Source organism: Thunnus thynnus, chromosome 18 (assembly GCF_963924715.1).
Source record: "Thunnus thynnus chromosome 18, fThuThy2.1, whole genome shotgun sequence".
NCBI lineage: Eukaryota > Metazoa > Chordata > Actinopteri > Scombriformes > Scombridae > Thunnus > Thunnus thynnus.
In genome coordinates, this window is record NC_089534.1 from 11,951,139 (window position 1) to 11,964,769 (window position 13,631).

At 40.7% G+C, this 13,631-nt stretch overlaps 2 protein-coding genes across 2 annotated transcripts; one reads left to right on the top strand and one right to left on the bottom strand.

Moving 5' to 3' along the window:
• Positions 1 to 587: 587 nt before the first annotated feature.
• Positions 588 to 2,372, bottom strand: LOC137169637 (sterile alpha motif domain-containing protein 15-like). Its single transcript, XM_067572919.1, has 3 exons — positions 1,995 to 2,372; positions 1,782 to 1,880; positions 588 to 806 (listed from the first exon to the last, which is right to left on the bottom strand). Exons 1-3 carry the CDS (start codon positions 2,079 to 2,081, stop codon positions 633 to 635), a joined length of 360 nt encoding a protein of 119 aa, XP_067429020.1. The 5' UTR covers positions 2,082 to 2,372; the 3' UTR covers positions 588 to 632.
• Positions 2,373 to 2,477: 105 nt separating this feature from the next.
• LOC137169633 (methylmalonate-semialdehyde/malonate-semialdehyde dehydrogenase [acylating], mitochondrial-like) lies at positions 2,478 to 13,506 on the top strand. Its single transcript, XM_067572916.1, has 12 exons — positions 2,478 to 2,662; positions 3,345 to 3,389; positions 4,687 to 4,761; positions 5,208 to 5,369; positions 5,560 to 5,638; positions 6,627 to 6,929; positions 7,257 to 7,378; positions 8,592 to 8,781; positions 8,907 to 9,088; positions 9,866 to 10,045; positions 12,232 to 12,330; positions 12,464 to 13,506. The coding sequence occupies exons 1-12, from the start codon at positions 2,624 to 2,626 to the stop codon at positions 12,566 to 12,568; spliced, it is 1,581 nt and encodes a 526-aa protein (XP_067429017.1). The 5' UTR covers positions 2,478 to 2,623; the 3' UTR covers positions 12,569 to 13,506.
• Positions 13,507 to 13,631: the final 125 nt, after the last annotated feature.

A 13,631-nucleotide genomic window follows, 5' to 3' on the forward strand; every position in this document is an offset into this window, starting at 1 on the left:
GGCAAAGTAGTGTGTATGTGCATGAGTCTATTACAGCAGTGCAGGAGTCTTCTTGGAGGGCAATACTCGCAGACTCAGTGTTTTTCCTCTGTTCCCAAGAACAATGACGTACACTGCTCGTTATCGTCCAGAGAATTACCCTTAGGATTTCTATTCCGGATCAATAGTTTCATCCAGTTACAACACATCCATTTGAGATCAATAGGAATAGCCAGAGTGGTTTAAGCATTTTTAGTGCCATCCTGAACTGGAATGGCAGATGCTCTTTAAACAGTTAATCAAATTGTGTGTGTGTGTGCTGTGTATGTGCTAGAACAAGGTCAGAATATGTGCTGTTATCACTTAAAGTGCTGCAGTTTGTTTTTGTTGTTTGAGTTTTTCAGACGTAATTTTCATACTAAGTGAGCAATGGTTGGCAATCTGTACAAAATCCTATAGCAGAATAACTGATTTCTACCATCCACAACAACAAAAACAACAGTGTAGGAGCATTTTGCTGGTGGGAAGTGAGAGAGGCCTGTGACCTACTGTGAGTGTCTAATCTTTATGAGCTGACAGCTGGCGATATGAAATGACACCGACACGTCTTGGTTTCCAGTGTGCTCCTTTACTGATGTGACTCATTATAGCTCTCACTGACATGTGTCATCCAGGAACTGCTGGTAGGTGAGACTGTCCGCCCGTTCACCTGTCCGGCTCTTCTGCTCCAAGAACAGGCCCACAATGTCCCTCGGAGGGTCAGCAACGCTGCGGCTCCACATGGTCTCTGTGATCCCCAGCAGCTCACGCACATGAGCAGATATAGCCTGCAGAGCGCACAGCAGGGGTTGAGTCCTTTGATAAAGTACACATTTACAGTATCTAACATTAATTTAATAAGCTAGTCCTTCTGAGAGAGAGTGAGAGTGGCTTTCAAGGAGATCTCATCGAGATTGCGGCATCATGATAAGAAAGGGTTACAGGGTTGTGCTCCTAAAAAACAAATCAAGGACTTAGGGGCTACAAGTCTTGACTAAATGGAGCAAAATCAATTCTTTACTGTATCTGTCTCAGGATCCTTCATTATCAGTTTATACTCACAAAAGAGACCTTTTTTTAGTTTGATGTTTCTGCAGTAAAGCAGAGCTGAATACATAAAGACACTTCTAGCCAATTTAGTTCTGACTTTTAGGGAGAGATAAGAAAAACTGTCTTTTTTAAAAACTGTAAACAGCATATATGTGATACTGCTGATGTGAGGTGTTTGCTGGCAACGATTCTCGGGTACGATACACAACTTTAATTGGATGTCACACTGTTCAAAGGGGGGAGTGCACAAGATCCAGATGAGATGTGCAACTGAGTTGGCACCAACTAGTCTTCTGGTGCTTACAGTCCCCTCAGAGATTGCCGTAGAGACATTTGGAATACAATTATTGATGCAAGTAACAATTATTTATATTGCTTGTTTGTCAACTTAGTGTTTTTTTTTTCACAAATTACCAGAGCCCAAATGAGTGATGTCCAGCAATGCTTGTTAATTTTATTTGGTGAACTGGGATGCCTAAATGATTAATTACTTATCAAATTCTAAATAAATTAGGACGCTCTCATAAAGAAAATTAGCTTCAGAACCAGATGTTAGCACTGTGTTATTTAGTAGTGTTACGTAGTTAGAGCAGTGCCATCATTAGGATATCTTGTTGCTACTGAGCCTGTTGAATCTCCCTTGAATATTGTTTGAGCTTTCATCTTTCATATGCAAACAAGTCTCTGTAATAACATCAATCTCTTCTTAATACCTGCATGTCTTTAAAATCTGTGATTCCCAGTCTTGGCATGTAGACACAATTTACATAAATGAGCTTTCTTCCAGTTATGATGTTCTCCATGAAACATGCCTGCGACAGATATGAATAATAAGGTCAGAATTTTGTGAAGTGAAATATCATCATAGCGACTGACAGACACTCAGTCAGTGTTATCTCTGTTTAGTCAGGTGAATGTTAACCTACTGTGTATTGTGGAAATCCTATAGACTCAATCCATCTTGCAACATCATGACAACTCCACTGTAGGAACTCCATGTTGCCTGTACGCATGTTGCCATGGAAACTGTTACCTGGCACTAGGTGTTAATAAGTGTTTCCTTCACTCACAGAAGCGCATTTTGGTCCAGTTATTAAAGTTGTTATGAAAAGAAAAAAAAGAAAAGTCTGTCAGCAGGAACTGTCGGGCATTGTTAATTCAACTTCTCAACATTTTTTCCACACAAAACTTCCCGAAGAAGGCAAATGTCAAAATCGACTCCAGTGTGTGTTTATGGAATAAGCCAATCAGCTTCTGATATTCTAGGGCGGTTGGTGAATTGGGCGCAGCGATTGGCTTTTGAATCGGGTATGCCCCGCTCACACTAACCGGAAATGCCGCTAAGCTTCCGTCGATCAACAAATCATGAGGACCGGTGCTATTCACTAACATTCACACCATTGATGTCTTGTAGATCGTATAAAATCGCAGCATCGAATCCCACCGCTCCGTGGTCTGCAGTTCCTTGCCAGCTAAAGTTCTCTTTTGCACCCCCGTGTCTTGTGGGTCGGTTGAAGGGCTTCTGAGCAGGAAAAGAGACACCTGACTCCCCATAATGGCAGCAATTCTCCTCCGGTCACTTTCGAACAAGAAGGTAAAACAAAATTCGTGCACATCTTCTTTTTCAGAGTGGTTGCTTTTGTTGGACGCTTATGCAACTCCAAATAGCTAGCAACCTGAGTGGGTTAGCTAACAAAGTCGCTGCATAACACCCACGCTACACACAGCCCTCCCCTGTTTTGCAAGCAATTAACATTGGTCGCACTTTATTTTACGGCACACTAATAAAAAGTAATAAACCGTACTTTGTATCAAATAGGACAAAAACTAGGAACAATATGTTATTTATTAGACGGTAAACAAACACAGTTATACCCTAATTAGACACCATACGCCTAAATTATGCTGTATTAGACCCAAAACATATACTTAGACGTTATTACATTAAACCATACTCTAATTAGAAACCAAATAGGAGATCCTAATACACTATTAGACACCATTTTACAAGATTAGTCTATTAAAGAACATGTTATTTATAGTTTTTGTCTAATTTGTTACAAAATACAGCTCTGTACGTCTTGTTACCGTAAAGTAAAGTGCAATCTTCATATTTATGTGGTCCTAGCTGTGTAAGTGAGGGCATGTTTTATTTGCTTGACGTGAACAAGAGTGACAGTGGAGCAGTCAGACTTGGCTCTTGTGCATGGGGCCTTGGATAACGACATTTAAATGAATCGGAGTTGACTAATGCTCCGGTGTTTGCTTTCTTGCAGGCACCCCTCCAGCTGGGTCGCATGTGTTACTCCTCCTCCTCAGTGGTAAGAGCCTCCACTCACCAGCTTTCCTAACTTAGCAATGAATGAACCACAGGCAGTTCATATTGTCAGTTTGAGAAGCCTTCATACCTCATGACATGTGACACATTTTGTTGTATTATGCAGTTAATCGTCGTCATCATTGGACACACCTAATGCTTATAAAAATATTTGCAGATTGTCTCAGTTGGATAAACAAGTGAAAACCATGAAACTCTAATACAGTCCTGAGATGCATCCTGAGCCCTTTTATTATCCATAAGATGTCTCAAGATTTTGATTGTTGTATAAAATGTCATTGATTGGACATGATTTAGTTAAAGGGAAACCTCTGTGTATGTGGGTCCACAGTTTCCAGATTATCAGAGCATAATTGTGATATTTACTCAAGAAATCGTCTCTTTAGACCTAAAGACTGTGATTAAGCATAAATCTGGAAAACTGTGTGTAACATTAGTAAAGCACTAGAAATACCCAATAGCATTGCATACAAATTGAAAAAAGATGAATGATTTAAAGTGGCATTTGGTTTCATGATGGAAACATAATGACTTGTTAAAGGCTTGAAACACATTGTCTAGGACTTGAATTAGACTTAACCTGTCTTAACTATGGACTTGTTCTCGCCTTCATCACCACAACTCGGAGACTTTACTTCTACTTTGTCCCACCTCTATGCACAAAATACTAAGAATAATAATTTACTGTTTCTGTTTTTAAATATACAAGAAACTGACATTCTTCACTTTTTTTCATACAAACATAATTGTACAATACAATATATTGACAGCTATCAATCACAATGTGACTTAAAAAGCATTTGACAAAACTTCAGTAGAAGAAAGCAAAATGTTTTTCCAAAGAATTAAAAATATGTTTGCAGCTCCTTGATGTACTATGTGCATAGCATTGTGGGACAATTGTGTACATCAATGGCACACTCAAAAATCAAAAAACAAGTTGTTTAACAGATTTGATTCTGACTTTTTTTTTTGAAGAGCACCTCATTTTATTAGCTTTCCAGTGTAAATACACTACATAGTCAAAACCTTAGAATTGGCATGTAATATGGACTTGGTACACAGGTGATGTAACATGGAAGATGTTCTGAACCATCAAATCTACTAAGCCTACCAATGAGCCTAAAACATAACTCGCTGCATACAAGTGTCTAAAACGAGTGCTTTAGAAACTCTCTGTGTACGTAGTGATGATGATGATGATAGACGACCCCAATGAATTTAGTCATGATGTAACCAGACAGGAAGGGATTTAACTGTGTGCCTCTGTGATCCTCTAGCCCACCGCCAAGCTGTTCATTGACGGCAAGTTTGTCGAGTCCAACACTTCTGAATGGCTTGACATTCACAACCCCGTAAGTATTCCTAGATGAACTGTACTTAACCTGCACAGAAGGCTGCAGTAATAAGATCTGAACTAGAGGCCTGCTGCAAATAACCAGGGCAACTTTGTAGTAGTAAATTAAGACTGGAAATGAGTCTTGATATGCCAGTGTATACAAGATTAATTGGAAAAGCAAGAAAAATCAGAGGCTTGTCTACGTAGCCAGTCATGTTTTCTATCTTCCAAAAGCCCAGCCCTGTTGGTGCTCAGCTTGTGAAGTTAACACATCTAGCAAGGAAATGATAGGTGATTAGAGAATGCAAAAACAGCCATCTACTTTCATCACATAAAATTTCAAACCTGGATGTAAAACAAATATTTTGTGATTAATATTAATGAATTAATGCACCTACAGTAATATAAAATAATGACTTCCCCTGCTCTCAGTAAATTTATGGACTGTCTCCTGCTCCTTAGGCCACTAATGAGGTGGTGGGACGCGTTCCCAAAGCTACCCAGGGGGAAATGCTGGCAGCTGTCAACTCCTGCTCCAAAGCCTTCCACTCCTGGTCTGAGACCTCCATCCTCAGCAGGCAGCAGATCTTCCTTCGCTACCAGCAGCTCATCAAGGATAACATTGTAAGACATTCCATCGCTCACTCATATAAACATCTGTTAGTGTATTTAAAATGAGCTAGAAAATGTTTTTAAGATGAGCTAGGAAGTAAAAATAAATAAAATATGTACTGAGCATTGGTTTATGCCTAAAAAACCGACTTGCTGATGTCTTAAATTCATCCTTTTTGTTATTTTTCTTCTTATATTTCAGAAAGAATTGGCTAAGAGTATCACGCTGGAGCAGGGCAAAACTCTTGCTGATGCAGAGGGAGATGTATATAGAGGACTGCGTAAGTAAACTCCCAGCTGCACGACTGGGTTTTGATATCCTGATTGAATTAAAGAGTGCTGGTAAATATATAGCGGAGCTCAAATTCCCTTGTTGAAGCTGTTGTCTATAGTATCTGTATCTCCTGATGAAAAGTCTGTAGCTTTGTACCCCTTTATACAGTGGCCTGGATGAAAGTTTGATACCAAGTGGCTGGAGGGCGTCCATTATTTGGGTGTAACCAGACACTCCTTGCAAAAGTTGCTTTCATTCTAAATTAGTAATGGGACCAAGGTTCTGTTCTGCCCATTTTGGCATATGGAGGCCTAAACTGCTGCCCCAATTAGAGGAAAATAACGGTTAAGGCAACAGGAGTGTGGCAGCATTACATTGTTCAGTCCCTATGTGACAGTGTGACTACCTAGTTTGTTTTTCTGCCTTTCTGCAAAGCTTTTTGCAGGCTATATAAAGATAATTATGCAGTTCCCCTCATTGAGGCGCACTTGTTCACTTTGGCAGACTTGCATCAACAAGAATCATGTTGAGAAATTAAGAGCCGTGTGCTCTTGCGAATAAAGGAAGATATATTTCAGTTATTACAAGACGGGGCTGCCAAGGTATTTTTTTGTACTTGGTGCAGCTCCCAGTTTTTGAATGCCCAAATAATTCTGGCTCGCTAACTTTCAGTTATCAGCTGAAAGACAGGCTGCATCTGCAGGTGTGCTGCCAGCATTAGAGATTTCCAGTACTGGGACCAGTGTTGCTTGAAGTTTTCACAAGTTTTATTACAGTTCACTCATAGGGAAAAGAGATCAATTACCAAGTAGGGGTTTTATTCTTAAGTAAGAGACCAAAGTACAAACTGGAAAATGCATTAGATGTAGATATCTTAAATAAATCATTTTTATTACAATTTTTTTCAGAGATGTTAATGTGTATCATCCATTAGTTTGTATTGTGTAGCTCATATTTCAGATTCTGCAGCTCATACCCGAGTTTCTTTCCCCCAGAGGTGGTCGAGCACGCCTGCAGCATTACATCCCTCATGCTGGGGGAAACCTTACCCTCCATCACCAAGGACATGGACACTTACACCTACCGGCTGCCCATCGGTGTGTGTGCTGGCATCGCCCCTTTTAATTTCCCCGCCATGATTCCTTTGTGGATGTTTCCCATCGGCATGGTATGTGGTAACACCTACCTGATGAAGCCCTCTGAACGGGTCCCAGGATGCACCATGCTCTTGGCCAAAATGCTCCAGGATGCTGGGGCACCAGATGGTACACTCAACATCATCCACGGCCAGCACGCAGGTGAGTGTGTGTGTGTGTGTGTGTGTGTGTGTGTGTGTGTGTATGTGTGTCTGTCTTCCTGTTTTCTCAGAAGCATGCTATCTGTGTGTGTAATAAACAATGGAGAAAGGTCCAAGGATGATTCAAATACTAATCACACACCTCAAGGCAATATGTAGATAGGAAATTTCCATAACATATGCAGCCTATATCTGTAAGTAATTCACGAGCGTTCGAGGGAAGGATGATTTGAATCTCTATATCTGAGGCCTTTGTGCTCTTAAATTGTGCCTTAAGGGCGCAGCACAGATGAGAGAATTTACAATATCCTTTTGTATCTTTACGTAGCCGTGAACTTCATCTGTGACCATCCTGCCATCAAAGCCATCAGCTTCGTTGGATCCAACCAGGCTGGAGAGTACATCTACGAGCGGGGCTCCAAGAACGGCAAGAGAGTGCAGTCCAACATGGTACACCAGAACTGATTTTATTTGCTAAATATACTTCTCTTACATCAGGGATTATCAGTCTCACGGGGCCAAAATAGTTTCCATGATAACCCACATATTAAACACTGTTCCTATTACAGACGAAAACATACAATATCAATCAAAAGTTTGGAGACACTTTCTCATTCTAGTGAATGGGGAAGTGTGTCCAAACTTTTGACTGGTACTGTATGGAGCAAATCATTTGCTATTACTGTTACCAAGACAACAGCTCAGTGCTCGGCTGTCAATCACTGACATTCAGAAGATGCGATTAGCACTGTGCCGCTTCTGTTTTCTTCTGTGTTGTTAGTCTACTGGATAGGGATCGCTCATGATTTTTGAATAGTCTAATTATAAAGAATCTAATGGTGTATGCGACTATCGTCTTATCTTAAAAAAATACATATTCCCTTGTTTTTACCGACACCTGATAGTAATGCACCTATGCTCATTTTTCTAAATACAAACATGGAATAGACTACAGGCCTGAACAGTCGCTCTTGATTAGCCTTTTATGAAGACGGACGTGTTAGAATGAACGTTCATGACAGCATTACCGTCACTCAGGTATGCTCAGAATTTTAGCCAAGTTCAAAATCATTATCAGAATCATTATGGCTCAGTTGAGGTCAGTGCACATTTTCCCCCTGATGTATTAAACAGTTTGTCATGATACTGTCTGAAACGGCTCTATCAACACTGATGCGTCGCTATATGAGAAAATAGAGCAATAAATCTGTCTCTTTCCTTTATTTGGTTTTGCTGTTGGCATAAAGGATTTTATTAGCTTTTGTTAGGCCTGAAGAGTCAGGACCGTGTTGCCTTAAACATACCGATTTGTAGTATGACAGGCTGATTCCCAATAACCTGTCCTGTGAAAGAGAAATGATCCATTTCTGTTTGTGTGTTTTATGGGGAAGGAGATGGCGCCGTTCATTATACTCTGCGTTTTATAGGGTTTAACAGTTCACATAGATTCTGTTGTGGATTGTAGCTCATTCAGACAAGCACTGCATCACTAGAGAACAAGATATCAAAATAAAAAGACAAAGCTGTTGTGAATTGTGAATGGGTTTCTCTCTCTGTCTCTCACACTCACACTCACACTCACTCTCGCTCTCACTCTAGAAATGCCCATCCCTACTACAAGAAAGAAACCCTACTGAGCTGTGTCCTACATTTTGCTTTCCAGGGTGCCAAGAACCATGGTGTGGTGATGCCTGATGCCAACAAAGAGAACACCCTCAACCAGCTGGTGGGTGCTGCTTTTGGAGCAGCTGGCCAGCGCTGCATGGCTCTCTCCACTGCTATTTTTGTAGGGGAGTCTCGTGAATGGCTCCCAGAGCTGGTGGAGCGCTCCAAATCACTGCGTGTAAATGCAGGTAACTTCCATAGTAACAGTGTATTTGCTGAGCATTTTAATAATAGTTCTTGTGCATTTTAATATAAAAGGCTACCATGTAAAATTTCACTCTGTGATGGGGAAATGTACACGTGTGTCTTGAAGGTGATCAGCCCGGGGCAGATGTGGGTCCCCTGATCTCTCCGGAGGCCAAGGCCAGAGTGGAGTCTTTGATTCAGAGTGGAGTGAATGAGGGTGCCAAGCTGCTGCTGGATGGGAGAAATGTCAACGTCAAAGGATATGAAAATGGAAACTTTGTAGGACCCACCATTATGGGCAATGTCACGGTGAGGTGATACAAAGGGCGTAACATGGCCGCCCTCTTTTTTTCCAGATGTCAGTGAAAAACGTTTTGATAAAACTAAAATAGATGTTGAATTAACTTTATTTTTTAACATGGAGACACAGGAGAAAATGTACCCATGAAAAAGGTGAATTGCAAGAACTTTCTGTGAAGGAAGGAGTCAATCACAAGAACTTTCCATTAATTCAGTATTTTCAAGGAAGCTTGTTGTAATTTTAAATTCTATATTTAGCATTTTATATTCCCACAATGTTATGAATGTACATAAATGTCGGTCTTATCATTGTCCACCAGATTAGAAAGTTGATGAAATGCTTTAACTCCTAAGCCTAAAAGCTGGACCGCGCTGTTTTTCACGAGCTCAGGACTCATTTTCCAGGCCAGCACATGTTCTGTATGTAATCACAATGTTTCTGTATACAACATGGCCGTCACTCTACAGTACAGACTTATAAAACCATCACAAGATTAAACTGAAAGTGCAAGGGTTTCATAAAGTGTGTGCACATATATTGTACACATCCAGCAACTGTATGTCAGTGACATTTTCCCTACCCGTCACGGCTTCCTGTTATGAGTGCTGAATGTCAGACATGGTACGTCTTAAAATAGAAAGTAGCTATTAGTGTAACTAGATACACTCAAATTACATTTTCCTTGTCTTCTCCAGGTGTCGATATAATGTCATGAACGTTATACTTGCCAGTACGTAATGCCAGTAAGAAACTTTTTTGTGTGATTATTTTGTTGTTCTTTCCAGCCGGACATGACATGTTACAGGGAGGAGATCTTCGGACCAGTGCTTGTCGTCCTGGAGGCTGACAGTCTTGACGATGCAATTTCTTTAATCAACAACAACCCCTACGGCAACGGCACTGCCATCTTCACCACCAATGGAGCCACAGCACGCAAATACACACATGAAGTGGATGTTGGCCAGGTAAGGGTCCTCATGAGGGACATGAGGGAAAAAATTTGAATAAACATGAAAATGGTCTGTTGGAGGTGCGGTTTTCAAAGTGACTGTCAAGGATGTGAACTGGTCGCCTGTTATTTGGTCCTCAGTGACTCACCTGTGTGAAACTGTAACGAGTTAACAGATTTGTGTGGGAGGTGTTTCGGATTTAGGAAACAGACAATGAGACAATCATGTGAAGTGGAAATATTCACAGTGAAGGATTGAGGAGGAATAACGTACTCATGAAAGTGATACGTTTATTGTAGATTTCTCCTAATTTTAACAGTTAATCTTTTTTTTTAATTATTTTGTAGTGGCATTAACTTGAAGATTTTTTTCCATTTATAAAAAGATAGAAATCAGCTTTTTATTTGCATAGATTTTATAATACAAAAAATGTGAATCAGATGTATTGCCAAGTAAGTTTTCACATACAAGGAATTTGTCTGTGTGGTTGTGAATAACAGTCAAAAAATAGAAAGTAAGAGAAAAAACAAGTATTTATACAAAGTGAGAAAAATACAACTATCACAAAAGACAGGTGTTAAAAAAATATATAAATAAAATTTGCAGAGTTGTAGAGTTTAAAGCTGTAGAGTTTAAGAAATAAAATGTACAAGGTATTGACTGGGAATGTGCAAATGTTCACAGTATTAACAGTATGTGTAATGCGCGAGCGTAATAATAAAAGGAATACAAATAATTGTGTTAATGTAACTCACTGTGTTGGATGTGATGAGTTCACAGATATGCAATATAAGATTATAGATTTCACATTAATATGATGTGTAGTGACTATCAGCGGGATAGAGTCAATGTCAGTGGGGGTGCCGGGTCTTGTTGATGAGGCCAGCTGCAGTCTGGAAGAAACTGTTCTTGTGGTGTGACGTTTTGGTCAAGATAGACTTCAGCCTCTCGCCGGAGGGGAGTGTTCGAAAAGTTTATGTCCAGGGTGAGAGGGGTTGGCCATGTTCTTTCCTGCTCGCCTCAGTGTCCTGAAGGGACGGCGGGTTGCAGCCAATCACCCTCTCAGCACAGTGAATGATACGCTGCAGTCTGCATTTGTCCTTGGCAGTGGCAGCGGCGTACCAGATGGTGATGGAGGAGGTGAGGATGGACTCAATGATGGCGGTGTAGAAGTGCACCATCATTGACTTTGGCAGGTTTAACTTGTTCAGCTGCCGCAGGAAGTATACATCCTCTGCTGAGCCCTCTTGGTGAGGGAGCTGCTGATCTGTCCCCCCTTGAGGCTCTCCGAGGTGGCCAGTTGAACAGCGGCCCGGACCCCCCCCGCTGAGGTCGGGGAGCTGGAGATGATCTGGAGTCAGGGGGGATTTGTCAAGACTGTCCTTTTGCCTTTCAAATTGACAGTAGAACTCATTCAGATTGTTGGCCAAGCGTGAGTCACTAGTGGAGTGGGGGGCTTTCGGTTTGAAGTTGGTAGACTGTCTGAGGCCCTTCCAGACAGAGGCTGAGTTCTTTTTCAGAGAGCTGCTGTTGAAGTTCAGTTGTTAAGCATCTCTCACTGCCTCGCTAAACCTATATTTAGACTCTTTAAACCCGTCCCTGTCCCAACTGCTAAGCACTTCCTCCTTTTTCAACCTTAGCTCTCCGAATTTAGCTGTAAACCAGGGTTTGTCATTATTGTAAGTAACCCTGGTGCGTGATGGTACACAGCTCTCCTCGCAGAAGCTGATGTATGAGGTCAGGAAATCAGTACTTTGTCAACCTAAAACTTCCAAGACATGGAAGGTTTTGGACAATCCCAAAATGTTCCTTAATGCAGCAGGAGCCAATTTACAGTGGTCTCACGTTTGGTCCAGATTATATGTGATAATCGAGTCTTGGTCCAGTGGAGTGGACTATTTTAAATGTACATCATCTCTCATGCAAACAGGCGTGAATGATTTTTCTCCAGGGCCTTCATCCAAGGGGAATTTATCTGTCTTTCTCACATTTACTCTTTTACAAAATAAACCAACTAAAGAAATTAAAAAAGACCTTTTTGACGTGTGTGTGAAGCTGGAAATACAGTAGATTTTTTCTGTAACATCTGGCTTTTAAATAACCATCCAAATGACACTAATTACACTTTGATCCCTGTTGGTTTTGCACCTCTGCAGTAGTTATGTATGATTTATTAATAATATATGTATGTGTTTGTACAGATTGGTGTGAATGTGCCCATCCCGGTTCCCCTTCCCATGTTTTCCTTCACCGGTTCCAGAGGCTCATTCAGAGGAGACACCAACTTCTATGGCAAGCAGGTAAATAACAGAAGCAGTGTGCAATGTTTTAGATCATCAGAATAGTCTGTATCAAAATTAGAAGCTTTAATATAAATGTTCTGGGTAGCTACGTACTGTATATGACACATCTGTTGTCCTTTTCTATTTTTAGGGCATCCAGTTCTACACTCAGATCAAGACGGTGACATCACAGTGGAAGGCTGAGGATGCTACTGTGACAAGCCCAGCTGTTACCATGCCAACCATGGGACGCTAAGCTAAAATGACAGTACATCCAGCATAACCTTCAGTGACTTCTCATATGCCTTAAGAAGAATCCTGTAGAGGGGATGGCAAAAAAAGTTACCTGGTATTTTTACTGTGGGGGGATAATTAGTCGGTGATTGTTTAAACTCTGAACATCCTGGACACTGTTGTAGCAAAAACTCAAACTCTACACCTCCTACGGAGAAGGTGAAGATGACTTGCACTTTTGCCATGAATGGTGCAGTCAGTCTTCACGGGTGTGTTGTATTTTGTACCCGTTTTCTCCCTCTCACTTCCTGTACTGACCGGAGAGAGTTAATCATGATCATGATATCACATTTCTGAAAACCTACAGGAGAAATCAAAAAGATCAGGGATGCTGCTTCTTAGCAGTCACGGCAAACGTCTTCCACTAGTTTTCTCTGTGGTCCTGTAACTTGTTCTGTTTATCAGAGCACTGTGTAGATACTTGAAAAGTAGATATAAATGGATCAAATGTTACAATAGAACATGGACACACCCACTCTCTCTCTCCGTCACTCCATTAAGACTGAAAATGTGGTCGCAGCTCTTGTACTCTCACTGTGTATCCTGTACTGTGAAGTGTTGTACTTGGCGTGTCTCCTGTGTAGGATAGAGGTTTAGTTTTGTACTTACTGTATTCAGAGTGATACTTTTTTTTCCCTGGTCATGAATGGTATAGAAATTAAATTGCAGTGTTTTACATGTTATGAACTTGGAATCTGGTATGTTTATAGGTCAGTAATGATGAAATTGCGGGGATGAAACTGTTTGTATTTGCGCTGCTAGACACATTTTCATCCAGAGTGTGAAAGCTACTTCAAACTTTGTCCCCTTCACCTCTCTCTTACGTCTTGATGGTGCAGATTAAGAGACATGTATTTGAGCCTATATTTCATTGTTTCAATAAAGACTAGTTTGACTCAACTGAATCTGATTTGTGATGAAATTGCCCTTTATGTATTGTTATTTACTTATTAAAAAAAACACATAGATATATTAGAGCAAAAGAAGGTGCGGATCTAAACGATGCCAAACGATCTGGAGAGATG